The sequence below is a fragment of the Anomaloglossus baeobatrachus genome, chromosome 5 (genome assembly GCF_048569485.1).
Source record: "Anomaloglossus baeobatrachus isolate aAnoBae1 chromosome 5, aAnoBae1.hap1, whole genome shotgun sequence".
NCBI lineage: Eukaryota > Metazoa > Chordata > Amphibia > Anura > Aromobatidae > Anomaloglossus > Anomaloglossus baeobatrachus.
Window position 1 is genome coordinate 66,911,410 of NC_134357.1, and position 26,657 is coordinate 66,938,066.

A 26,657-nucleotide genomic window follows, 5' to 3' on the forward strand; every position below is an offset into this window, starting at 1 on the left:
CATACGTAGTGTTTCTGCAGCATTTTTTTTGCGGTATTTTTTCTTACTGCCGCAAAAACACTGTTTTATAGTACCAGTAAAGTGAATGAGCGTTCAATAATCTTATGCACATGCTTGTCTTTTTTCCTCTTACGTTTTTTCAGCTGCTGGGCATTTTTTTAAAATATGCAGCATGTCAGTTCTTTAACCATTTTTTTTTTGCAGCGTGGCAAAAAATGCATAAAAATTCATAGTTTCATAGGTTTTTAAGGTTGAAGGGAGACTCTAAGGCGGGCTTTGCACGCTGCGACATCGGTAACAATGTGTTACCGATGCTGCAGCGATAGTCCCGCCCCCGTCGCACGTGCAATATCTAGTGAAAGCTGCCGTAGCGATTATTATCGCTACGGCAGTTTCACACGCACATACCTGCCGTGCGACGTCCCTCTGGCCGGTGACCCGCCTCCTTCCTAAGGGGGCGGGTCGTGTGGCGTCACAGCGACGTCACACGGCAGGCGGCCAATTGTAGTGGAGGGGCGGAGATGAGCAGGATGTAAACATCCCGCCCACCTCCGTCCTTCTCATTGCAGCCGGCGGCAGGTAAGGAGATGTTCCTCGGTCCTGCGGCTTCACACACAGCGATGTGTGCTGCCGCAGGAGCGAGGAACAACAACATCGCACCTGTCGCTGCACCGGCATTATGGAAATGTCGGAGGCTGCAGCGATGATACGATAACGTCGCTTTTGCGCTCGTTAATCGTATCAAAAAGGATTTGCACGTTGTGATATCGACTGCGACGCCGGATGTGCGTCACTTTCGATTTGACCCCATCGACATCGCACGTGCAATGTCGCAACGTGCAAAGCCGCCCTAAGTCTATCTAGTTCAACCCGTAGCCTAACATGTTGATCCAGAGGAAGGCAAAAAAACCCCAATGTGTCAAATAAGCTCCAATGGGGAATAAAATTCCTTCCTGACTCCACATCCGGCAATCAGACTAGTTCCCTGGATCAATACCCTGTCATAAAATCTAATATACATAACTGGTAATATTATATTTTTCAAGAAAGGCATCCAGGCTCTGCTTAAATGTTAGTAGTGAATCACTCATTACAACATCATGCGGCAGAGAGTTCCATAGTCTCACTGCTCGTACAGTAAAGAATCCTCGTCTGTGATTATGATTAAACCTTCTTTCCTCGAGACACAGCGGATGCCCCCATGTTCCAGTTGCAGGCCTAGGTGTAAAGAGATCTTTGGAAAGGTCTCTGTACTGTCCCCTCATATGTTTATACATTGTGATTAGATCCCCCCTAAGCCTTCGTTTTACCAAACTAAATAACCCCAAGTTTAATAACCTGTCTTGGTGTTGCAGCCCCCCCATTCCTCTAATAATCTTGGTCGCTTTTCTATCTACCTGTAAGATTATGCTATTTATAACCTTCTATACTTTTGCTATCAAGAAATGCATCCATTCCTCTCTTAAATTCATTCAGTGAGTTGGCCATCACCACTTCCTCAGGAAGAGAGTTCCAGAGCCTCACTGCTCTTACCGTGAAGAACCCTCTTCTATGCTGATGTAGGAATTTTCTTTCCTCCAATCGAAGAGAATGCCCCCTTGTTCTTGTCATAGTCCTTGGTACAAACAGATCATGGGAGAGATCTCTATATGGCCCTCTGATATATTTGTACATATTTATTAGGTCTCCCCTAAGTCTTCTCTTTTCTAGAGTAAACAGACCTAATTTTGATAACCTTTCCGTGTATTGTAATGCACCCACTCCATTTATTATTTTAGTATCCCACCTCTGAACCCTTTCAAGTTCAGTAATGTCTTTCTTGAGCATGCATGAAATAACGCACAAAAAAATGCTGCAAAACCATGTGTATTTTACACAGCGTTTTTTCCCGCAGCAGAAAAAAATTGCTGCAAAAAATGTCACGAGAACATACCCTAAGGGGCAAAAATAACCATGAGCGCTGTAATCAAACAGCAGTAAGAAGTCATGGAGGTTGAGCTGCAGGTTACAGGTGGGTTAAACCATAACAGGCCACAGTCAACAGCACTTGGAGTATGTAATGTACGCCGATGAAGCATAGACCAGTCCTCCCTTAACTACACATGTGTCAGATACCACTGAGTGACTTGTGATCATGTGTCCAAGCTAGGGGAAGTTAGCTGGGAAGAGGGGCTGACGAGCTTGACTATTCGGAAGGGCGATTCCTCCCCTGTAATGTCTTACTGATGTCTGTATGAAGAATACATAAAGTTTTCATTTTGGTTAAGGAAGAATCATAATATATATCACTTACATGCACAAAGTGCAAATGTGTATAAACAAAAGTGCTGAGGGATGCTCATTAATGAAAGTGCATTCCTTTTCAAAAGACAGGTAAACTCAAGAAATATTATTCTGATCTGGAGGCCTTTGCCATGGTGGCTGCTGCTTTCTGCCATGATATCGATCATAGAGGAACCAATAATTTGTACCAATTAAAGTAAGTTATGACTTTTACTTCAATCGAGTTAAAGGGTACTGTCCTCAAGAAAGTTATTGCCTCTATGAAGGATAGAGGATAACTTGCTGATTGTGGGGGTGGTTGACCACAGGGACCACAAACGTTCCTGAAAACAGAGCTGTGGAACCTAGAGAATGGGGCCTACAGCCTGTCTTGAATGGGGTAGAGTTGTACATGCTTGACCTCCGTTTCATTCAAAGTCTACTAGAATAGCGGGAACAGCTGAGCGTTGTACTGACAGACCGATAGAGTGGAATGGAGTCTGGGCATGTGCACCTCTACTCTATTAGGGACAGAATTCCTGAGCCCGGATTTCAAGATCTAAAGGATAGGGGAATAACCCTTTAGATTCTCAGAAAGTTGTAAATTGTAAAACATCTACTTTTTGTTGTTTTTGTATTTTTTTTTTACAGATCTGCGGCACCCCTTGCAAAGCTTCATGGGTCCTCTATTTTGGAGCGACATCACTTAGAATTTAGCAAAACCTTGCTGGAAGACGAGGTAAGGGTCTCATGCCATTGTGTTCGGCTTTAAAATGTATGTTATTCAAAAATAACCCTCTAAACAGTGCTGAGCGGATCCGGATCGGCAAAATCCGGATCCGCACGGTTTGAGTACCTGATCTGACGCGGGTTTCCGGGTGCACGATCTGGATCCGTTTTTTTTTTCTCTCACTCGTCCCCGGATTGCACTCCCCATTGACATATATAGGGCCGAACTCCGGATCGGATCCGGACTTCTTTCTCAACCCGCCGGACCCGGATTTTTCACTATCCGCTCAACTCTACCTCTAAACCATTAAGCATCCCCTCTCGCAAAGTAGGAAGTCTATAAGATATGGGGAGGGGGTGCAGAAAGGTTGAACCTTTGAGCCTATACTCAGACTTTGACTGTCGGGCTTGTGGTACCACTGGTCACGAGTTGCATGATACTCTTTTGCCAAAGACTACAAGTCAGTCGCATATAACTATGTCTTGCACGCGACTTGTCTAGGATTTGGTCGCTATGTTACAGGAAATTTGAAGCTCTAAAATAAAGATAAGTTACTCAAATATTTTTGGTTGTGCTACCAATCTGAGAATTGCTGTGTAGTCCCAGTCACAATGCTGTGTCTGCTGCTGTACCTTCTGCATTGCAAAACTCCTACAAATACTGTACCATGGAAAAAAATAATAGTGCTACACCGAATGGCATCAGAGAGCATTCCAAAAATAATACGGCCAAACAAAGTACCTTAGACGGCAAAAGTGCCATAAAATCTACCACATACTAAATCTGTGCTCTACATAGTAAAGGTGACCATCTTTTGTGTCCTGCACTGTATTACTGACCCCTTTTCGACTGAACATAATGTATTAGTAATATTTACCCTTTGTTCCAAAAATACTAATAATATTCTACAGAATTAATAAATCCCTTTACGCAATCATTTCATTTTTTGTGTATCCCACTCATGATTAAAGGTATGTGCCCACAATCAGGACCCGCTGCGTTCTGGACGCAGTGGGTCCTGACCTGCCGGAGACTGCAGCTGCTCGTGCCCACGATCCGGGCTCTGTCAGCTGCAGTCTCTCTCTGGACCCGATGGCCCTTGACGTCCCTTCCAACTCTACCATTCTATGATTCTATAGATATTAGGAAAACTTTCTGACAGTGAGGGCAGTCAGAGAGTGGAACAGGCGACCATGGGAGGTAGTGAGGTCTCCATCAATGGAAATCTTCAAATGGAAACTGGATAATCATAGCTGGGATGATTTAAGAAAACCTGCACTCACAGAGGGTTGGACCCGATGGCTCTTGAGGTCCCTTCCAACTCTACCATTCTATGAATCTTCTGTTCTCCCTGCGGAGGACGCTTGCGGCTCTGCAGCAATAAATTGACATGCTTGCGGCTCAGAAAGCTACACCACAGGTCAGTTTACGCTGCGGGCCATACACTTACAGTGGGCAGGAGATTTCTAGAAATCTCATTCACTTTGCTTGTACTGTACATCGCAGCATTTTGGACGTAGCTGAAACATGCTGCGTCCCAAACACTGTGAACCCTGATCATGGGCACTCAATCAAACAGAGCAGCCTTTTGTTTTCTTCCATCTTTGTGCCACTTATTTCAGGACACTGAAGCCCATCATATCTGCTAGACTGCAGGACTATGGTCTGTTGTCTAGAAAAGTGAAAGGTGAAGAAGGGAGCTCCACCATAGTTTTAACCATATCCACCTCCACAGGATGCAAACAGTTGAAACTGATATCACTATCAGGGGGTTAGATGACGATTTGCCCTATGGCTAAAGTAGACCTGCCTGCAGTTGCCTATGAATTTTAAAGGGGTGTTCTCAAGTTGTAAAGTTATCCCTTAAGGTGGCTTTACACACTGCAACATCGCAAACGACATCGCTGTAACGTCACCGGTTTTGTGACGTAATAGCGACCTCCCCAGTGACATTGCAGTGTGTGAAACACATCAGCGACCTGGCCCCTGCTGTGAAGTTGCTGATCGCTACAAATCGTTCAGGACCATTCTTTGGTCCTTTGTTTCCCGCTGCGCAGCAAAGTCTCAGTGTGTAAAGGGGACTTTACAGTGACTTCGTTAGCGACTTCCCTTTCAAAAAGCTGCTTTACAACGTCCCCAATGACTAGCTAGGTCGTTCTGCAGGTCCGGATCGCTGTTGCGTCGTTGGCCAGGTCTGCCTGTTTGACAGCTCACCAGAGACTTTGTAGCAATCCCGGCCAGGTTGGGATCGCTAGAAAGTCTCAGTGTGTAAAGGGGCCTTTATCCATGGGACAGGAGATAATGTTCCAACCGCTGAGGTGCCAACAGCCCTAGCTGAATGGAGAGGTGGTCGATCATGCACACTACTGCTCCATTCCTTCTTAATTCTCCATCCACTTGTAATGATGTGCCAGGGGCGTCTCTGGCCTCGTAGTCGTGGCCCTTGAGGATTGACTTACCCCTGGCTCCACCATTACTTGAAAACCGGGCTCTTCTCTTGTGGGGCAGTGTGTGACGGCGCCTTCGCCGGATGGTGCACAAACAGTCTTCAGGCAAAAGCTGGTTATAATAAAAGATGACATTTATTTGCACAATACAATCCGGTCAGCAGAATCCGGCACTTTCTGTGGAGCTGGGGACAACCTGCCCAAACGCGCCCTCTGGTGGGGATATGCCCTGGGTACTCCGCTTCTCCGGGCTCCCACTCCTAGGTCAAGCACACACCGGACCCACACCAGCGGTTTCAGACCTTGAGGTTACGTTCCCCTCCGTTACTCCGGCGTCCCCTGATGTTCCGCTCACACACACTGCCACCGATGTTCACACACTGCTGTCCCGGATCCCACTTCACTCCACACACACAGACCTTCCCTAGACATCCAGCCGACTCCTCCTTCCCCGGTGGCAACAGCCGTCCCACCCGGCCACTAGGGGGTGCCCTAACACTAGACATCAATATCAACAGACATTTTTATTAACAACATTTCCGGTCCTTTAGTAGGGGTTATGAGCACCCACTACATGCCTCCCCTCTTAAAATCCGAGCCTCCCGGCACGGCTCTTCTTTAAAACACACATAACATGAGAAAACTTTTAGTCCAGTTCACAACAACAGAGACACCAGTCCAGCACCCGGCAGCTCAGCAGCGCTCCCGATCTTTAGGTGGCGCCCGGAGACGCAGCAGCGCTCCCGGTCTTACATGGCGCCCGGAGGCTCAACAGCGCTCCCGGTCTTAGGTGGCGCCCGGAGGCTCAACAGCGCTCCCGGTCTTAGGTGACGCCCGGAGGCTCGACAGCGCTCCCGGTCTTAGGTGACGGGCAACAGGCCCGTAAAACTTTTAACCCTTTGGAACAAAAACTTCTGCCGGTCTAGGAACGATACCGGTCTTCAAACAGGATATCTGCGGAGATCTATTCCGGAGGCCAGGACCGCTTCCACTCCTCCGCCTGTGCATGTATGTAGGCACCCAGAGACTGCCCCGGTTGGCGGCGTATTCTCCGGAATGACACGGGGGCAAAAGGTGGCTCTGCTGGCACAACTTCTTCAGCTCCCGGCGGGGGTGATGGCGTCGCTCCCCGGGGTGGTTGTGGCGCGGGTTGCGGCACGTCCAGAACTATGACCGGTCTGTTGGTCACACTCTGATTCACCGCTACCACCGGGGTAACCCTCTCCGGGTCAGCGGTCGGGCCAGATGGTACTTCCGGTGCAGCTGCCAAGGGGCGCCTGGAATTAGAGGCCGCGGTCGGTACCGGTTTTGGGTGGCTCCGGCGCCGTTCCTGTTGCTCCTCCCATTCCAGCTCTTGCTGCCACTGGGCCGCTTCCCGGGCGGTCGGCATCCGAGTGACCCCCACCGCGAACAGGCCACGACTACCCGCATCGGGCAAGAATTGCACCCTCTCCCCCGGATAGAGCGTGTGGAGACGTTTCGGCAGCCCCTCTACGTCCAGGTGGACCCGATTGTAAAAGTAGTCGTCCCCGGTGTTTGCTTCGCGGATAAACCCGTAGCCCTCCTGCTGATTGAACTTCACCACTATGCCAGTGGTGAATTGCAGGGCCAGCTCCTCACCGCCGGGACCGGACAGCAATTCCCGGACGATGGTTTCGGCAAGCAGGCGTTCTCGGACAGGGTCGGGTACCGGTGACGGAGCTCTGGGGTGCGGTACGGGGGACGGGACGATTACCGGATCCCAAACAAAGCCCAGGTGGTCTTCCTCCAGCCGCTCGGCAGGCACTTCGGCCGGCTCCCCAGATGGGACAGATGGTGTGGCGGCGGTGGCGCCAGGCTGTGGTGTCTCCCAAGGGGAATATGTAATCCCCGGAATCCGGTCTCTCACTGGTGGCTGGGTGGCATACGTTGCCCGTACCTCCGTAATCGTACCTCCGGTCTTCGCATCCCAAGTGGTCTTCCAGGTCACCTTCTCGGGACGCGTGGAACCTCCCGGCCCGGTCGGAAGGTCTACTAGGGATGCCTCGCTTGCGGCAGCAAACTTGGGACGCCCCCGGCTTAGGCTGACCAGAGCCATGGTGGTGGCAAGTTCTTCTGGTTGTCCGGAAGTCTCCATCCCTGTCTCCGATCGTTGTACTAACAATGACGGCGGCGTCAGAGCTGAGACTGAGGAGAGCGGAGGCGGGCCTTTGTTTCCCGCTCTTAAACAGATCCCTCCCCCAGCCTCACGCATCATCTTGACTCCTCCGCGGCGGTACTTCTTTTTCTTCCGAACACCGCCCACTTCGTATGTCTTCCTCAATGCCCTGGGACTGGCGCCTCCCCTCTTTGGGCGGAGTACTCTGTACCTCTCCTTCGGCACCGGCCAGCCCCAGGCTCTTCTTTTGGCGCCAACTTTTCGCGCCTTTTCTTCATCTTCACAGATAACGGCCCTCTTGCCGCCATCTTGTGCCCGGTCCAACGCTGCGGGCACTGTGTTCTCTTCCCACCAGGGGACTGGAAATCTTCTCCCGTAGTCGGGATCCTGTGCCCCAGGCACCACTTGATATCCAGCTTCTTGGGTCCCTGGCAGGGGATTCGCATCCTGCCGACTACGCCACATGTAATGATGTGCCAGGGGCGTCTCTGGCCTCGTAGTCGTGGCCCTTGAGGATTGACTTACCCCTGGCTCCACCATTACTTGAAAACCGGGCTCTTCTCTTGTGGGGCAGTGTGTGACGGCGCCTTCGCCGGATGGTGCACAAACAGTCTTCAGGCAAAAGCTGGTTATAATAAAAGATGACATTTATTTGCACAATACAATCCGGTCAGCAGAATCCGGCACTTTCTGTGGAGCTGGGGACAACCTGCCCAAACGCGCCCTCTGGTGGGGATATGCCCTGGGTACTCCGCTTCTCCGGGCTCCCACTCCTAGGTCAAGCACACACCGGACCCACACCAGCGGTTTCAGACCTTGAGGTTACGTTCCCCTCCGTTACTCCGGCGTCCCCTGATGTTCCGCTCACACACACTGCCACCGATGTTCACACACTGCTGTCCCGGATCCCACTTCACTCCACACACACAGACCTTCCCTAGACATCCAGCCGACTCCTCCTTCCCCGGTGGCAACAGCCGTCCCACCCGGCCACTAGGGGGTGCCCTAACACTAGACATCAATATCAACAGACATTTTTATTAACAACATTTCCGGTCCTTTAGTAGGGGTTATGAGCACCCACTACACACTCTTAATTAATACAGTGCTCACCTGATCTTTGATGCTCCCATTAGAATGAAGAGATCTTCGCTCCATTTTGCTGAGGCTGTGAAGACCCCCAAATCTCAGGGTCGCTGTGCACCAGGGCAGTCAGACCCCCAGAGATCAGAATGTTATCCCCTATTCAATGGATAGGGCATCACTTTTATCTTGTGTGCACCCCCCTTTATCTATTTTTATGCAGGAGATTTGGAGCCCTGTTATCAGAAAAATAAGGCACAAAAAATAAATTAATATGCAAACCTCAAAAGATGTAAACTTTACTACTGCATTACATGAAATGAAGTGTCTACTAGTTTCTGTAGTGGCTCAGATCATATACATTGTTTTCAATCATATATCACACTGACCACAATATTTTTGCAGTAAAAGCGAACACAAACCACAGTGTGAACACAGCCCTTAAGCTTCAATATTGACAGCTACGATCATTCAATACATTGATTTTCTTTGGAAATACTAATTTTTCAGGCTGGATTCCTAGGACTTTGCTGTGCTGTTCTTTGCTGTGCTGTTCTTTGCTGCGCTGTTCTTTGCTGCGCTGTTCTTTGCTGCGCTGTTCTTTGCTGCGCTGTTGTTTGCTGCTCTGTTCTTTGCTGCGCTGTTCTTTGCTGCGCTGTTCTTTGCTGCGCTGTTGTTTGCTGCGCTGTTGTTTGCTGCGCTGTTGTTTGCTGCGCTGTTGTTTGCTGCGCTGTTCATTGCTGCGCTGTTCTTTGCTGCGCTGTTCTTTGCTGTGCTGTTCTTTGCTGCGCTGTTCTTTGCATGTCCTCCGAGCAGCGATAACACAAACTTTTTTATCTTGCAGAGTTTAAACATTTTCCAGAATCTAAACAAGAGGCAGTTTGAGAATGTGATTCATTTGTTTGAAGTCGCGATCATAGCAACAGACCTGGCTTTGTATTTCAAGTGAGTGTGCCATGGAGTACCGCCAGCTGCCACGTGCTGCCCGGCTGATCGATGCCTTGGTTACAAAAACAGAACTTGGTTAGATAACATGTTAAATAACAAGAGTAGAATTAATATTATTTTCCAAACTTGGAAATTCGTAAAACAAAACCAAAGTCAGAATGCAAAATGTTAAGTTTTATTCCTAAATGGGTCAGTAAACTTTAATGTTATAACCTCCTTTCACTAGGAATGATCATCATTGGTGAAATTACCACTCCTGAGCTTCCACCTGATTTCTGTAACCAAATGAAACAATCAGTCAGCTTATAGGGTATCTGTCACCAGGTTTTTGGTGTCAAATATGAGAGCAGCATAGCGTAGGGGCAGAGACCCTGATTCCAGCGCTATGTCACTTACTAGGCTGCTTAGTGTAGTTTTGATAAAAATCACTGTTTAATAAGCAGGAGATTATCACTACAGGACTACTTGCTGCCAGGTAGTCCAGCATATTTATGAGCTTGTACTGTATAGCTGCTAGATCTGCAGCAGAGAAAACAGCGATTTTATCAAAATGACAGCAAACAGCTCAGTAAGTGACACATCGCTGGAATCAGGGTCAGTTTCTATAATATGCTGCTCTCAGATGGCAGAGTAAAAACCAAGTGACGGGTTCCCTTTAAGCTCAAGTGCGAGAAAATCAGTGTACAGACTCAATAAAAAGTCTGTGAATCCATTCAGGGTTCTGCTGAGGTATTCTGACCCCAGAGAGGTCTAAGGCGGGCTTTGCACACTACGACATCGCAGGTGCGATGTCGGTGGGGTCAAATCGAAAGTGACGCACATCTGGCGTCACTTGCGATGTCGTAGTGTGTAAATCCTAGATGATACGATGAACGAGCGCAAAATCGTCGTCATCGTATCATCGCTGCAGCCTCCGACATTTCCATAATGCCGGGGGAGCGACAGGTACGATGTAGTTCCTCGTTCCTGCGGCCGCACACATCGCTGTGTGTGAAGCCGCAGGAGCGAGGAACTTCACCTTACCTGCCTCCCGGCTGCAATGAGAAGGACGGAGGTGGGCGGGATGTTTACATCCTGCTCATCTCCGCCCCTCCACTTCAATTGGCCGCCTGCCGTGTGACGTCACTGTGACGCCGCACGACCCGCCCCCTAAGGAAGGAGGCGGGTCGCCGGCCAGAGGGACGTCGCACGGCAGGTATGTGCGTGTAAAGCTGCCGTAGCGATAATAATCGCTACGGCAGCTTTCACTATATATCGAACGTGCGACGGGGGCGGGACTATCGCTGCAGCATCGGTAACACATTGTTACCGATGTCGCAGCGTGCAAAGCCCGCCTTAGAATCCATATCCCCGTTGAACAACAGTACTGAACAGGGGCTATAACATATTGAAAATTAGTTGAAAGATAAGTTATTCTTCAAAAGTGGTATCTTATCCGAGACAACCCCTTTCATAGGGAAGTGTATGTAGTGAGCAATTGATTTCCTGGACTCCTTCTCTTAACTCCTCAGTGGAACGCTAACTTTACTGGGAAAAAGCCATATAGTAATATAATATCACATGCTGGCCATTGAGATGCATCATGGAGCAGCTCTTTATTCTGGCACATAGATGGGGCTCCTCCTATATCAAGTGTGGCTTATAGTGATGAAGTTCGGTGAGTTTAGCCGGATAATTGATAAAGTTTGGTTTGGGATCCGGACTTGATCTGAACCCTAGTAGAAGTCACTAATTGGACAGTTCGGGTCTCGACCCACATACAGTCGGCCATAAGCCGAGCACTTCCAGGAGAGGATGGGTGTTTTTTTTTTAATGTTTTATTGGAGCCCATTACATCTGATCACTCTGTTGTTACCACCAGTGTGAGTCATTCAAACACTGTAAGCGGCCTGCACTGGGCCGAGCACGGAGCGTACCCGAGCACAGAGCTGCTCGCGCAAGTAGTGTTCATATGTAAATCACCCAAGCTCCGAACTCTGTTGTTTTTTTTTTGTAAAGTCTGTGTTTGGTATGAACACCGAACCTCGGGTTTGCTCATCTCTTGTGATGATTGATTGCTGGGTTGGACAGATCCCAGTTTAAGGGGCACTTTGCACACTATGACATCGCAAGCCGATGCTGCAATGCCATGCGCGATAGTCCCCGCCCCTGCCGCAGCTGCAATATCATGGTGATAGCTGGCGTAGCGAACATTATCGCTACGGCAGCTTCACATGCACTCACCTGCCCTGCGACGTCGCTCTGGCCGGCGAACCGCCTCCTTATTAAGGGGGTGGGTCGTGCGGCGTCATAGCCACGTCACGTCACACGGCAGGCGGCCAATAGAAGCGGAGGGGCGGAGATGAGCGGGACGTAAACATCCCGCCCACCTCCTTCCTTCCGCATAGCCGGCCGGGACGCAGGTAGGAGATGTTCCTCGCTCCTTCGGCTTCACACACAGCGATGTGTGCTGCCGCAGGAACGAGGAACAACATCGTAACATCGGTATTTCTCAATTAATGGAAATGACCGACGCTACACCGATGATACGATTACGACGCTTTTGCGCTTGCTAATCGTATCATAAAGGATTTACACACTACAATGTCGACAGCGACGCCGGAAGTGCGTCACTTTCGATTTGACCCCACCGACATCACACCTGCGATGTCGTAGTGTGCAAAGTGCCCCTAAGAACCCAATGTTATTCCATTTATGCCAATATCATATGCAGAATATTTTCCGATGGCTTCTGAGTGTATGGAACATGGATGAGAAAAACCTATGAATTGTATGAATTAGGAGCAGGTAGTGGAGGCTTCATCTCATATCCTGATATAGGAGAAGCCTGGCTTCTACAGAGGGTAGTGCCTTGTGCCGATCCCTTTGCCAAGATTTTTTTTTTATTACTACACTTGTGGTTAGCAATGCTGGGGTCCTTGTGTAGAATACAACCTTTGGCAACATGTCCATGGACTTTCTATATACTTTGTAGTTGGTGTGGGGTCTCCCCAAGATTTCTCTTTCCTCCCATGGTCCCAAAAATTATTTGAGATTTAGGCTGTGAGCCCAAATGGGGACTAGGACTGATGTTAATGACAATCTGCATCCAACCTCTACTATTCTAAAGCTGGGTTCACACATAGCGACAGCGACGTCGCTGATACGTCACCATTTTATGTGACGCAACAGCGACCTAGTAAGTCGTTGTTATGATCGCTGCTTAGCTGTCAAACACAGCAGCGATCATAACGACACGCGTCGCTGTGGAAGCCATGCTACACTTGGTAAATAAGGTAAATATCGGGTAACCATTACCCGATATTTACCTTGGTTACCAGTGCACACGCTTAGCGCTGGCTCCCTGCTCTCCTAGCCAGGGTACACATCGGGTTAATTACCCGATGTGTACTCCGGCTCCGGCTACGTGTGCAGGGAGCCAGCGCTAAGAGGTGTGCTCTCACGCTGCCAGTGCCAGCTCCCTGCTCACGTAGCTGGAGTACACATCAGGTAATTAACCCGATGTGTACTCTGGCTAGGAGTGCAGGGAACAGGGAGCCGACAATGGCAGCGTGAGAGCGCGGTGCTAGTAAGTAATGTAAATATCTGGTAACCAAGGAAAGGGCTTCTTGGTTACCCGATGTTTACCGTGGTTACAGCTTACCGCAGGCTGCCAGACGCCGGCTCCTGCTCCCTGCTCGCTTCAGTTCGTCGCTCTCTCGCTGTCACACACAGCGATGTGTGCTTCACAGCGGGAGAGCGACGAGCAAAAAATGAAGCAGGACATTCAGCAACGAGCGGCGACCTCACAGCAGGGGCCAGCTCGTTGCTGGATGTCACACACAGCGACAGCGATGGGACGTCGCTGCTACGTCACAGAAAATGGTGACGTAGCAGCGACGTCGTTGTCGCCGTCGCTGTGTGTGACACCACCTTAATGGTGGTCCAGGAAATAGAGAGTACACAAAGAGTGAGACAGATAACTATGGTAATTTGTGTTAATCCCAGGTCTATGTAATCTCTTGGCTAATCCTGGCCTATTTGCACCAGTGAATAGACCTAATAAGATGCCATTGGCATAATGAGAGTCACATACAAACCTTTTATTCAGGGTACTGTGCCCTGTATTTCACCTAAGGCGAGGGTCCCCAACCTGTACCTCGGGAGCCACATGTGGCTCATGGGCCTGTGATATGTGGCATGTGGCTGTCTGCTAGTTTGGTGCATAAGCTCCTGGCCTAATAAACAGCTATGAAGAACAGGTCTCTAAAAGCCGCTTTACACGCTACGACATCGCTCAAGCGATCTCGTTTAGGTCACGGAATTTGTGACACACATCCGGCCGCTTTAGCGATGTCGTTGTGTGTGACACCTATGAGCGATTTTGCATCGTCGCAAATATGTGCAAAATCGCTAATCAGTGACATGCCCCCTATTCTCAATTATCGTTGCTGCTGCGTGTATGATGTAGTTCGTTGTTCCTGCGGCAGCACACATTGCTATGTGTGACACTGCAGGAACGAGGAACCTCACCTTACCTGCCTCCACCGGCAATGAGGAAGGAAGGAGATGGGTGGGATGTTAAGTCCCGCTCATCTCCGCCCCTCCGCTTCTATTGGGTGCCCGCTTAGTGACGTCGCTGTGACGCCGAACAAACCGCCTCCTTAGAAAGGAGACGGTTCACCGGTCACAGCGATGTCGCTAGGCAGGTAAGTAGTGTGATGGGTCTGAGCGATGTTGTGCGCCACGGGCAGCAATTTGCCCGTGACGCACAAACGATGGGGGCGCGTACGCTCGCTAGCAATATCGGTAACGATATCGCAGCGTGTAAAGCAGCCTTAACTGGTGACTTTTGAGAGTACATCCACAAAGAGCAGGTCTGAATAAGGATATGGTAGGAACAGATTTATCTTGGTATACAATCTCAGTGTGATTTCTGCGGAGAAGCTTTCGCTGTCATTATACCAATAATGGGAGCTCTGGGTGTCACTACTGTGAGGGGGCGAAACTGGATGTGGCTTGTGACCCTCTCTCAGAGCTGAATGTGGCTTGTGACCCTCCCTCAGAGCTGAATGTGGCTCGCAACCCTCTCTCAGAGCTGAATGTGGCTCGTAACCCTCTCTCAGAGCTCAATGTGGCTCGCGACCCTCTCTCAGAGCTGAATGTGGCTCGCAACCCTCTCTCAGAGCTGAATGTGGCTTGTGACCCTCCCTCAGAGCTGAATGTGGCTCGTGACCCTCTCTCAGAGCTGAATGTGGCTCATGAACCTCTCTCAGAGCTGGATGTGGTTCGCGACCCTCTCTCAGAGCTCAATGTGGCTTGTGACCCTCTCTCAGAGCTGAATGTGGCTCTCGACTTTCTCAGAGCTGAATGTGGCTCTTAAGGTCGTAAAGGTTGGGAACAATAAACTAAGGTATACATAGTAGGTGATTTTCTAGGTAAACTAAAAAAATTCTAAGACAACAGCTCAACTGTCTGGTTTTCCACCATCTTTTGTATGAAAGAGAAAAGGTTACAACTCCTAGGACCAGCTCCTCATACATTATTTAGAATCTATAGAGATTGAAGGGCTCTTGCAAATTAATAGCAATGAGGAAGGAGCCATCCTGACCTAGGACATTCACTCAGGCCAAACGTTTTGAGACTTACAGAAATTGTAGTTTTTGCAAAGTTTATTAGAAGGGCAAATTGCATTAACTGTAGATTGCTATGAAGAGAGAGAGATCAGATGAAATGCAAGAAAAAAAATGCAGTCATTCTTTGCTTTGAGAATTCTGTGAATAAAAAAAAACAAACTTCCACTGAATTTCAGCAAACCCACAAATTACTTGGTTACATCATTTCAGTAATCTTGTTAGCTCAGGAGAAAGGGTTAACCAGAACAATGCAGATCATATCAGTCTGTCATGGTGTCTAAATACTAAAGGCCCCTTTACACACTGCAACATCGCTAGCGATATCGCTGTAACGTCACCGGTTTTGTGATGTAATAGCGACCTCCCCAGCGACATTGCAGTGTGTGAAACGCATCAGCGACCTGGCCCCACTGTGAGGTCGCTGATCGCTACAAATCATTCAGGAACATTTTTTGGTCCTTTGTTTCCCGCTGTGTAGCATGCATCGTTGTGTTTGACACCGTTACAACGACATAGTTAGCGACTTAGAACACAGCCCGTAGGCGTGCTATAGCGTTACCTTTCCCGCCCCCTTTCCTCCGGTTGGTGGTCGCTGTTGCGTTCTGATTGGGCGGCTTTCACTGAAAAGGAAACTTTAGCGCTTCTGTCCTTTGTTTCAAAGCTACCTTGTTCCTGAGCGTGCTGGTTTGCGGATCATTAGAGAGTTCTCCAGTCTGCAATACTATAAAGCCTATACGGTAAGCATCATTTGATTGAAGTGGTATTGTGGTATTGATGCTGTATAGATAAACCAGTGTGGAGTCGCCGCACAGAGAACTCTACAAAAGATCCACTAAGCAACAGAAGCTCAGGAACAAAGGATATACAAGCGCGACTTTTGCCAATATTTCCAAGCTCGGGGTCGCCAATAAGAACGCACTAGCAATCACCAATCGGAGCTGAGGGGGGCGTGTAAAAAAGACACCTAGGTGGATCCAGCGCCAAACACCACGCCCCTAACATAGGTGTGAGTCGTCAAATAGCTGCTGTGTGACACGTCCTTAACGACCAGCGAGGTCGTTCTGCAGGTCCGTATCGCTGCTGCTTCTTTGGCCAGATCTGCCTGTTTGACAGCTCACCAGCGACTGTTTAGAGACTTTCCAGCGATCCCGGCCAGGTCGGGATCGCTGGTGGGATCGCTAGAAAGTCTCATTGTGTAAAGGGGCCTTAAGACCAGACTGATTGCTTTAAAAGGAGGCTGGGGCTTGATATTGTTTTCTTCTGCTAACCATTGTTACCTCCAAAGTAGGGGTGCATATACCATTGGTGCAACCTGTACAGCCACACAGGAGCCCAAGAGGTAAGGGAACAATTTCCCGCTCACAACAGGTGAAATTCTGCATTATGATGAGATATTGGACTGCAAAGGGCCCATATATTGTTCTTGCACTTGATCCCTTTTCTGTCTGTGTCTACAATGGCTCCAAGAAAACGTGCAGCCATCATTGCTTTGCATCAAAGGACTTTACAGGCAAGGACATTGCTGCATGTAAGATTGCTCTCATATATTTATTGGATCATCAAGAGAGAGGTTTAAAGGTTTTATAGCATTCAAGAAAGTTTAGCAAGGCCAGGACCACTTCCTAAAGGGGATTCAGCTATGGAATCAGCTTAACATCAGTACAGAGCTTGCTCAGAAAAGGCAGCGGGTATTTATCACACAGTGCACTTATACTGAGGGAAACGTTTTTGTAGGCCTGCCTGGTGTCAAGAAAATCAGCAACAAAGCCTCTTTCCAAAAAACCTCATCAAGGACAGACTGACATTTTGAAAGAAGAGCAGGGATTGGACAGCAGCAGTTTTGGGTAAAATTATTTTCTCTGATGAAGCCCCATTTAGACTGTTTGAAACATTTAGAGGAATGATTGCTAAAAAACAAAGTTAAGAGATTGCAGTTAGTGCTGTTAAAATTCTATGTAGTGTGAAGAGCTGGAGGAGCTTGTGGTAGAGATAGTTATCTTAAAACAACAGGTACAGTTCTCCATAAAGTTTTATGAGCACCAATAGTCATCTAGTATCTCAGTGATGCGAAAATCTGTGTTCACTGAAGACAGATTTTGCCTCTGAATTGAGAATTTTGAGAACACATGGTCATTCCAGGAGGAGAAAGAAGTGGATTTCTCTAATTTGATATGTTACAAAATTTCTTATTTTCACAAGTACTATTGATTTTTGAAAAAAATAAATAAATATCTGTTATTTATTAAAGTATAAATGGTAATTGATACTGATTAGATGCTGACAGTTGCATAGTAATATTGAGCTTGTGGCATGTGATCTTGTTCTTATTGGCATTGATATGTTAGCTGAATATATTGACATCTCATTCTCGTTTGGAACAGAAAAAGGACGATGTTTCAGAAGATAGTCGACGCTTGTGAAAAGATGGAGACAGAGGATGAAAGGATAAAATATATTATTACTGACCAAACAAAAAAGGAGATAATCATGTGAGTGGTTGGAATCCTAAATCAACATTGTGTTTTTGGTGTTAATTTCACTCTTAATTTGGGGACCATGGATCTCCGGCAAAATGAAATATTTAGTAGACCTCAACACCATCCGAAAATCAAAGATATTGTCAGATAACATTATAGGTGTTGCAGGTCTTGTGCTTATTACTTCAACATTATTCTACTAAGAGTATCACACTCTTCACTATAGGGGTCCCATTCCACCAAGAGGACCACACTCTTCACTATAGGGGTCCCATTCTACCAAGAGGACCACACTCTTCACTATAGGGGTCCCATTCTACCAAGATAACTGTACTCTTCACTATAGGGGTCCCATTCTACCAAGAGGACCACACTCTTTGCTATAAATGTCCCATTTATTAAGAGGATCCCACACATCACTATAAAGGTCCCATTCTACTAAGAAGACTGCACTCTTCATTGTAGTGGTCCCATTCTAGCAAGAGGCCAACACACTTCACTAAGAGTCTAATTCTACCTAGAGGCCCACACACCTTACTATAAGGGTCCCATCCTACTAAGAGCACCACACACTTCACTATACTGATCCCATTCTATCAAGAGGACCGCAATCTTCACTATAGGGATCTCATTCTACCAAGAGGACCACATACTTACTATAGAGGATCTTGATGTATGAACAAATACGAATCATCTACCTCAAGTCCTCTGCAAAAAGAGAAATAAGTCCAATATTCTTTGGCCTTCCCAGGAAGCGTCAGCACCAGTAATTTGTCCTCAATATTATTAGGGAGGTCAGTATGTGCCCTAAATCAGGTCTAGGGTACCATCCAGACATTTTTTAATGCTTGACAACTGAGTGACTCACCCAGGAAAGGTGAGAAAATACACATTTTTAGATAGTCTACCTAACAGAAGTTTCTGGCAAGCATAGAAGTGTTTGCCATTGAATGTAAAGTGCAGTGTGCCTTCATATCGAATTCAACTTCTACTAATCAGGCTTTCAAATTACTAAACCCATGACCTGGATCAGGTGTAAGCCAGTAAACTATGGAAAGGGAATGTCATCTCTAATGGCCCCAGTTGCATCAAACTGGGTACACTAATGCTTATCACCAAGGAGAACAAAATTATTGGAAATTTGAATTCACAATTCCCGACTTTTCTTTCGGATGGGACACCCCCATATACATAAGACAATTGGCTAGCTGACCTTAGCAGTTCTTAGGATTGGTAGGGAACCAACGTCACTGATTGACTGGAACGTACACATCAATTTGCATCAACTCTAATAGGAGTACAAGCAGCTGATAGGGGGTACCACACATGTATCGTACATCTAGTAAGTGACTGTATATGAAAGGCTCCATTGGGCAGAACAGAATCGTCACTGATGGGTGAATAAAGATCCATTTTCCCTTTTTTAAGTTTGGAAATACTACCTCATTTTTTTAGTAAATAAGTTACAGATGCACTTATGTAAATTTGTATCAGTGACATTGTCGGCTTTACGGTTTAGTGCTCTTACAAAATGTAATTATGTCCCTACAGGGCCATGATGATGACAGGATGTGACTTGTCTGCCATTACAAAGCCCTGGGAAGTGCAAAGTCAAGTAGGCATCTAGAAAAATTGAACGGCAACATCACTGTTTTTAAAGTGGTTGTTCACTACTTGGACAGCCCCTTTTCATTCCCTTTGTTCGCCCCCGTAAAAATAAACCTAAACTCAACTCCAGTGCGGCCACGGATCCATCGAAGTCTGAAGCCGCATTCCTGGGGCCTATGTGACATTGTTATGACAAGTGAGCCCCGCGATCAATCTGTGCCGGCTTCCTCCTCCCCGCCTTTGGACTTCTGAGCAGGAAGTCAGTGCAGTGCTGAATCCTGCTAAAATGACCGAATGTGGGGAGACAGATGTCGGGTGCTGATTGGCAGTAGGGCTCGTGTGTCATAACAATATCACCTGGGCCCCGGGAACGCAACTTCAGACATGGCTGGAACAGCGGCCACACAGACATATTTATATTTACGGGGGGGTGAACAAGGGGAATAAGACGGGGTTGTCCAAGTAGTGGACAACCACTTTTATTGTCTTCTGTTTTCTAATTATTTTTGCAATCACCTGCTTTGATGCTTTAATAAACTAACATAGCCCATGTGAAAGTGGATTGTTAATCTGCACCACAACAGTCACATTGTTTGCCTCAAAGGTTGCCCTTATGGCATAGATGGCCGTCAAACAAATGTTTGTTTGGCTGAATGCTCCCTCTCCCAACTCCCCCATACACTTGGCTTGGCCAGTCCCAAAGGGCAGAGGGGAGTAAGATGCTACCAGAAACCTCTGTTGAGTGTTTCCCTGAGGGCACAAATGAATTGGTCACCGATACAAAAGCACAATCCTTCATCACCTGTCACTGGAGAGTCGAGAAGTTACACATTAGATTGTCGGTGGCTTCAGCTAACATTAATAAATGAGACTTCATTCTTCATGTTAACTTAGGTACAAGTTGACCAACTGTCTAAAACAATTTACTCCAAAATACCTATTGCAACTTTTTGATTAATGATATTGATATAAAGCCTGCTTTACACGTTGCAATTTCGCATACGATATCGTATGCGATCGCACCCTCCCCCATCTTATGTGCAGCACGTTCAATTTGTTGAACGTGCCACACAAATGATTAACCCCCGTCACGCGTACTTACCCGTCCATACGACCTCGCTGTGGGCGGCGAACGTCCACTTCCTGGAGTGGGAGGGACGTTCGGCGTCACAGCGACGTCAAGCGGCAGCCAACCAATAGAAGCGGAGGGGCGGAGCTGAGCGGGACGTAAACATTCCGCCCACCTCTTTCTTTCCGCATTGCTGGCCGGGAGCCGCAGGTAAGATCTGTTCATCGTTCCCGGGGTGTCACACACTGCGATGTGCGCTACCCCGGGTACGATGAAGAATCTGACGTTCACTTCTAGAGAAATGAACGATGTGCGCGCGATGAACGTTTTACCGTTCAATCACAATCGCACGTACCTGCCACACACTGCAATGTACCTTACGATGCCGGATGTGCGTCACTTACGACGACGTGACCCCGCCGACACATTGTAAGATACATTGCAGCGTGTAAAGCGGGCTTTACGGTTTCAATCATGTAGTGATTACAGATGATTTTTTTTTACATCTAGGTTGCCCTTATGGTTGCTAATGAATTCTGGGAACAAGGAGACCTGGAGAGAACGGTTCTTCAGCAGCAGCCTATCGTAAGACGATTTATTGTATCCCTATCATGTTATTACTGGTTTTTATATATTATCGCTTAAAGTTTTACACGGTATTTGATATACAGATTTAATTTTTCTTCTTTTAGAACTGGATTCATGACATTACTTTATTTTTCACTTCTCTAATTACATTTTTAGACAGTATAATCTCAAAATGTGCCAAAGTTATCACACTAGATCATGTTGCATGTTCAATATTGAGTGGTAGACAGTCTTGTCTAACTTTACATCAACTTTTAACTGACTATTTTAATAAAAATATTAGATATTTTGGGGTTTACAGCATTGTATGTAATGTTGGGGTTCTTTGTTGACCCTACACTCTCTTTTTCTATGAGATACAGAAAGAGTCATAAATATTTTACAAAATATTTTGGTATCTTTATTGAAACCTCTCCCCCCCATAGTATCACAGTATATTAGAATGATTGCTAGTAGAAAGATATATATGTATATGTATATTTTAATGTTTATTTTGCTAAAGAATTAATCTTTTTTCTTCACATAGCCAATGATGGACAGGAACAAAGCGGAGGAGCTGCCAAAGCTTCAAGTTGGGTTCATTGACTTTGTATGTACATTTGTGTATAAGGTAAGTAATTTCTGGAATGGATTTAGGTGGGTTTCACGCATGCTTGAAACAGGGTCGCAATATCAAGTCCGACCGCCTGGTCTCTAGCTACATATGAGGCAGTCAGCGTATGTTTGGAGACCCTGCTCTCGGACTAGTATTGTTGTGCAACTATGGTCTGTGTTTCACGGACGTATGAAATTGCCCTAAATCAATAGAGATCTTTCTTAAAATTACCTGAGAATGTGAACGGTGACTGAAGGCAGGACAGTGATTAGTACGGTCATCCTGCAGCATTGGATCTAGTGTTCGAATCTGACCAAGGGCCACACCGGCACAATTTTTTTTCTGTTTTTATCTTTATTTCCATAATGGCTTTGCTTCTCTCGATTACCTATACATTTTACCTGGTGATAGAAAGGCTAGGAAGCCTATTTCTTCCATTAGCACATCCAGTTCTATAAATCATTATGCTCATTTCTTATAACACATTTTTTTGCCTTTCTCAACAGTGCACAAATAAACCAATAAACCCAACCCCAGTTTTCAGCATTAGTTGTACTTGGATAGTCATGCGCCCTCTTCTCCCTCCCAGGAGTCAATGTCACTTTCAGCAGTCACAGTTGTCAACTCACTTCTTGGAGTCAATCTAGTGACCTCCAACAGTGATCACACTATTCCCCCGCACAGTATAGCAGAGTCCACCTTTAACTACCTCCAGTGCAAGCCCAGTCCGTCAATATACATAGTAGCACCTCCCTTGCCCTTCATCAGTAGTTATAGCAGCTCTTTCATTCATTTCCACCAGTAGTCAGCACAGTGCCACCTCACCCAGTAGTCGCAGTGCTCCACTACCTCGTCCATCTATTAGAGCAATAATGACTAGAGATGAGCAAACCCAAGCTTTAAAGCTTGATGGTCATACTGACAGCGCTTTACGTATGCAAACTACTCGCTCGATCATCTCTGGGCTCGGGTATGCTCGGTCCAATATAAGCTGCTTGCAGTGTTTGAGTGGCTCACACTGGGTGTAAAATCAGATTATCGTATGTAGTGTGTACAAAAATAAAAAAATTAAAAAACCCGCCCTAAGCCCCCTCCCCCAGAATTGCTCTGTTTTTGGCTGGCTGTTTGTGGGTGGAAAGCAGAACTGCCAATCAGAGACTTCCAATGAGGTTCAGATCAATTTCTGGTCCATAACTGAACTTTATCTAAAGTCCGGCTGAACCCGCCAAACTGAACTTCCACAGGACCGTTCATGTCCAATAATGACCTGTCTTCATCCAGTAGTCAGAGCAGAGCCTTTCCATATTATTCCCTACGGCGAGTCTCTGTTTCCTCTAGTAAAGGAGCAGGGCTTCGTCCAATAGGTACAACAGTGTCTAAGGCCCGTTTCACACGTCAGTGAAAAACAGTGACATTTTTCACTGGCGTGTAAAACACGCACATGTCCCTGCGTGTGCCGTGATTCACGGCACACGTAGGTTGTCTAAGTGCAATCCGGGCTCCGTTCTCCGTGGCCCGTGATTGCACTTAGAAATCAACTCACCTGTGCCCGCTCCCGCTCTCCGTGGTGCTGAATCCTCCCGCGGTGCAGCATCCGGCCGGTGGTGACCCCCGCAGCAGCTGCTTCCGGGTCGGCTGTGTCGTGCATCATTAAGATGCGCGACAGTAATCAGCCGGCTTAGAAGGAGTAGGGAGGACGGGCTGCAGAGAGCGCGGCTGAAGCCGGGTGAGTTAAAATGTTTATTATTTTAAATGCACGTTTTTTTCTGGCACGTGTTTCATGGACAACACCACTGCGTGGTCCGTGGAACATCAGTGATGCCAGAAAAAAATGGACATGTCTCCGTGCAGCAATCATGCACACGCGGGTACGCTGCACGGAGACACGTGCAGTGAAAAATCACTGACGTGTGAGCAGACCCATTCATTATACTGGATCTGCGTATGTCAGTGATTCTGGTACGTTTAAAAAAAAGCACAAACGTACCAGAATCACTGACGTGTGAAAGAGGCCTAAAGGAGTGATTTCTCCTTCCTCACGTAGACACTGCAGCATGTTCTTAATGCCCCAGTCTCTAGCAGTTCTCCCTTCCACCAAATCCTCATGCATGACCCATTAGAGCTAGTAGTCCCTATCTTCTTTACGCTGTAATGGAGAATTAAATCTGCTAAGGAGAACACCCGTGGGAAAAAGAGGAATTGCTGGGATATTTTTAGTGCATTTTCTGTATTTAGTGTCCCTTTTAACTGGTCATACATAGTGATACCCTATCCTGTCTATATACTCTACAATACATCAGGAGTAAGGCAGTGGTCTGGTCATTTCCTATGAAAAGGAAGTATAGCTTGCCTCCATATAGCTTAAGAACATTGGTCGAAAAAAAAAATGTTTTCAATTCTTTCAGAAAAACAAAATTAACTGGATTTAAATACATTTTTGTGCTGAATTGAATATTCTTTCATAATTTTTCCATCAGGCAGGGATTTTTTTGTGGCCCATCTTAAGTTTTATGGACATATTAAAAAATAATACTTATTGTATGTAGTCAACATTATATGAAATACAGCTTACTTGGAAATATTTGGAAAATTATTTATGAGAATATTTTGCTTCCACAATGTCTCTCTTCATGGTCCCGCAATAGTCAGCCAGCATACTGGGCCTCCACTTGCCTTGGTACCTCTGTTTCATTGTAGAAATCTGCTAATAAAAATGCTCCCCATGCTGATCACTGACAGCACCAACATCTTCTGGGAGACGTTTAGGTGGGATTCCAAGAAATGAAGTTTTAACGACATATTGTATCCCATAGCTTGGTAGGATTTCACAAGATCACTCACTATATCACCATAGTTTTTGGCTTTATGATTTCCGAGAAAAGAAGAGACATTTTTGAAGAACGGCCATGGCTGCTTTTTGCAACGGATTTAACAGTTCCTGAAATTGTTCATTGTCCATCACCGATCTTATCTGTGGCCCTATAAAAATGCCTTCTTTCAGTTGTTTTCAGTTCTTCACCTGCCATGCTGGCAAGGTGCGGTGGGACCACTTGGCTGTCCACTGCATCTCTTGTTGAGGAGATTGATGCAGAGTCTGTACCATGCTTAAGTTCGATGTTAGCTTGTCTTCAAGATATCTGGAAAGAAATTGGAATACCACAGATTGCAAAGGACAGATGCCATTAAGAGATTTTCTTCTAACATGAGCGTTTGAAGAAGAGGAAAGCTTGAAACATCGTCTGCTAAAAAGCATTGATATCTGCAGAAAAGAACTGAATAACTGAGTAATTTCAAATGTATAAATGCAGCAAAATCTTTATCAAGTGCTTTTACGAATTATTGGCAAAAAAGTTCTGCAAACACAACCTTTTTGTCCGGTGTTAAATAACTGATATCTTCCGGATCCGTTATTTTAATACTGGAGTCTGCGGAGAACAGATCCGTTAATGGACTGCTATTTAGTCATCCATTGTTCTTACATTTGTAGTAGTTCCTTTTTTTATTACAGGATCCGTTAGAAATGGAATATAAATAGCAATCTGTTAACGAAATTATCCTCCATAGACTCCAAAGTTAAAAAAACGGATCTGGCAAAAATCAGTTTCCCAATGGCTCTCTGCAGGATCCATTCTAATGGATAATTACAGGACATGTGAACGTTGTCTATGCTATCCCAATTATATAAGAAACAGCAGAATTTAGTGTACTCAAGTTGCAAATCAAGCAATAAAGGAATAAATCTCCACAGATATTCCAGTTATACTTTTCATACTGGATTTTTTGGAACATCAGTTTAAACCTGTCACCAGATTTGATGACTATAAGCTGCGGTCACCACCAGTGGGGTATTCTAACATGCTGTATATAAGAGCCCAGGCCGCTGTGTAGAACGTAAAAATGACTTTATAATACTCACCTAAATGGTCGGTACAGTGCAGACTGGTCAGATGGGTGTCTCCATTCTCCGGGTGCGGCGCCTCCTCTTTCGGCCATCTTCGTCCTCCTTCTTCTGAAGCCTGGGTGTATGACGCGTCCTACGTCATGCACACGCGCTAGCATTGAGATCCTGTGCAGGCGCATTATAATACTTTGATCTGCCCTGTTCAGGGCAGATCAAAGTGCGCCTCCGCATGACCTCAATGCCGGCCTGTGTGCATGACGTAGGACGCTTCATGTCTAATAATCTATTAAATGGTCCTTCTGTTCCCTCCAAACCATCGGAATGGCAAATGGTATATGATGTGAACCATTTTTCCAACCAGTAAGAAGTCTAACACAAGATAAACAACATATGTGATGCCTAGGACCTCTTAAGATCACCAATTCTGTAAGTTTACTTTTTTTTTACAGGCATCATAATATTTTGTCTCTGACTGCATAATAGAAACTGTCTGGATGATTTAAACACTTTATAACAACTAAGAAAATATGAGAAAAAAAGCAAAACAATTTAGGTCAACAGAAGAACAAACACTTGTTCTAACAGACTCATTGCTAGTTCACTACTGGCTCTCTACTTACCAAAGTTGCAATAGCTATGCATGTCTGAACATGAATGGACCTGAATCTTGTTATTTTGTCTTTTATCATAACAGAAGACCTCATTCCTCTAATTGCATACTGATTAGAACACTAAAGGCCCCGTCACACACAACGAGATCGCTAACGAGATCGTTGCTGCGTCACCGTTTCCGTGACGTAGCAGTGATCTCCTTATGTGTGACACCTACGAGCGATCAGGCCCCTGCTGTGAGATCTCTAGTCGTTGCTGAATGGTCCGGACCATTTTCTTCAAAGGCGATGATGTCCTGCTGGGCAGGAAGCATCGCTGTGTTTGACGCCTACCAACGACCTCCTAACACAGTCCCAACGCTCGCCGAGATCGTTATACAGGTCGCTGATCGTTACTGCATCGTTGGTAAGATCTGACTGTGTGACATCTCACCAGCGACCTCCCAGCAACTTACCAGGTCACATTGTTTTCAGGATCGCTGGTAAGTCGTTAAATGTGACGGGGGCTTAAGGCTGGGGCCACACGAGCGTGATTGTATCGGATGTAACCCTTGGCTCAGGCTCTGCTGCGAGTGTACGCCGAGTG

At 46.5% G+C, this 26,657-nt stretch overlaps 1 protein-coding gene across 1 annotated transcript in view; it reads left to right on the forward strand.

Annotated features, from left to right (window-relative positions):
• The window catches only part of PDE6C (phosphodiesterase 6C), a 94,743-nt gene that overhangs the window by 36,544 nt on the left and 31,542 nt on the right, over positions 1-26,657 (forward strand). The window contains exons 13-19 of the mRNA XM_075348583.1: positions 2,370-2,479; positions 2,914-3,001; positions 9,504-9,604; positions 17,604-17,711; positions 19,251-19,314; positions 20,887-20,961; positions 21,491-21,574. Of these exons, the coding sequence (XP_075204698.1) occupies positions 2,370-2,479; positions 2,914-3,001; positions 9,504-9,604; positions 17,604-17,711; positions 19,251-19,314; positions 20,887-20,961; positions 21,491-21,574 (630 nt within the window). The remainder of the gene's footprint in view (positions 1-2,369; positions 2,480-2,913; positions 3,002-9,503; positions 9,605-17,603; positions 17,712-19,250; positions 19,315-20,886; positions 20,962-21,490; positions 21,575-26,657) is intronic.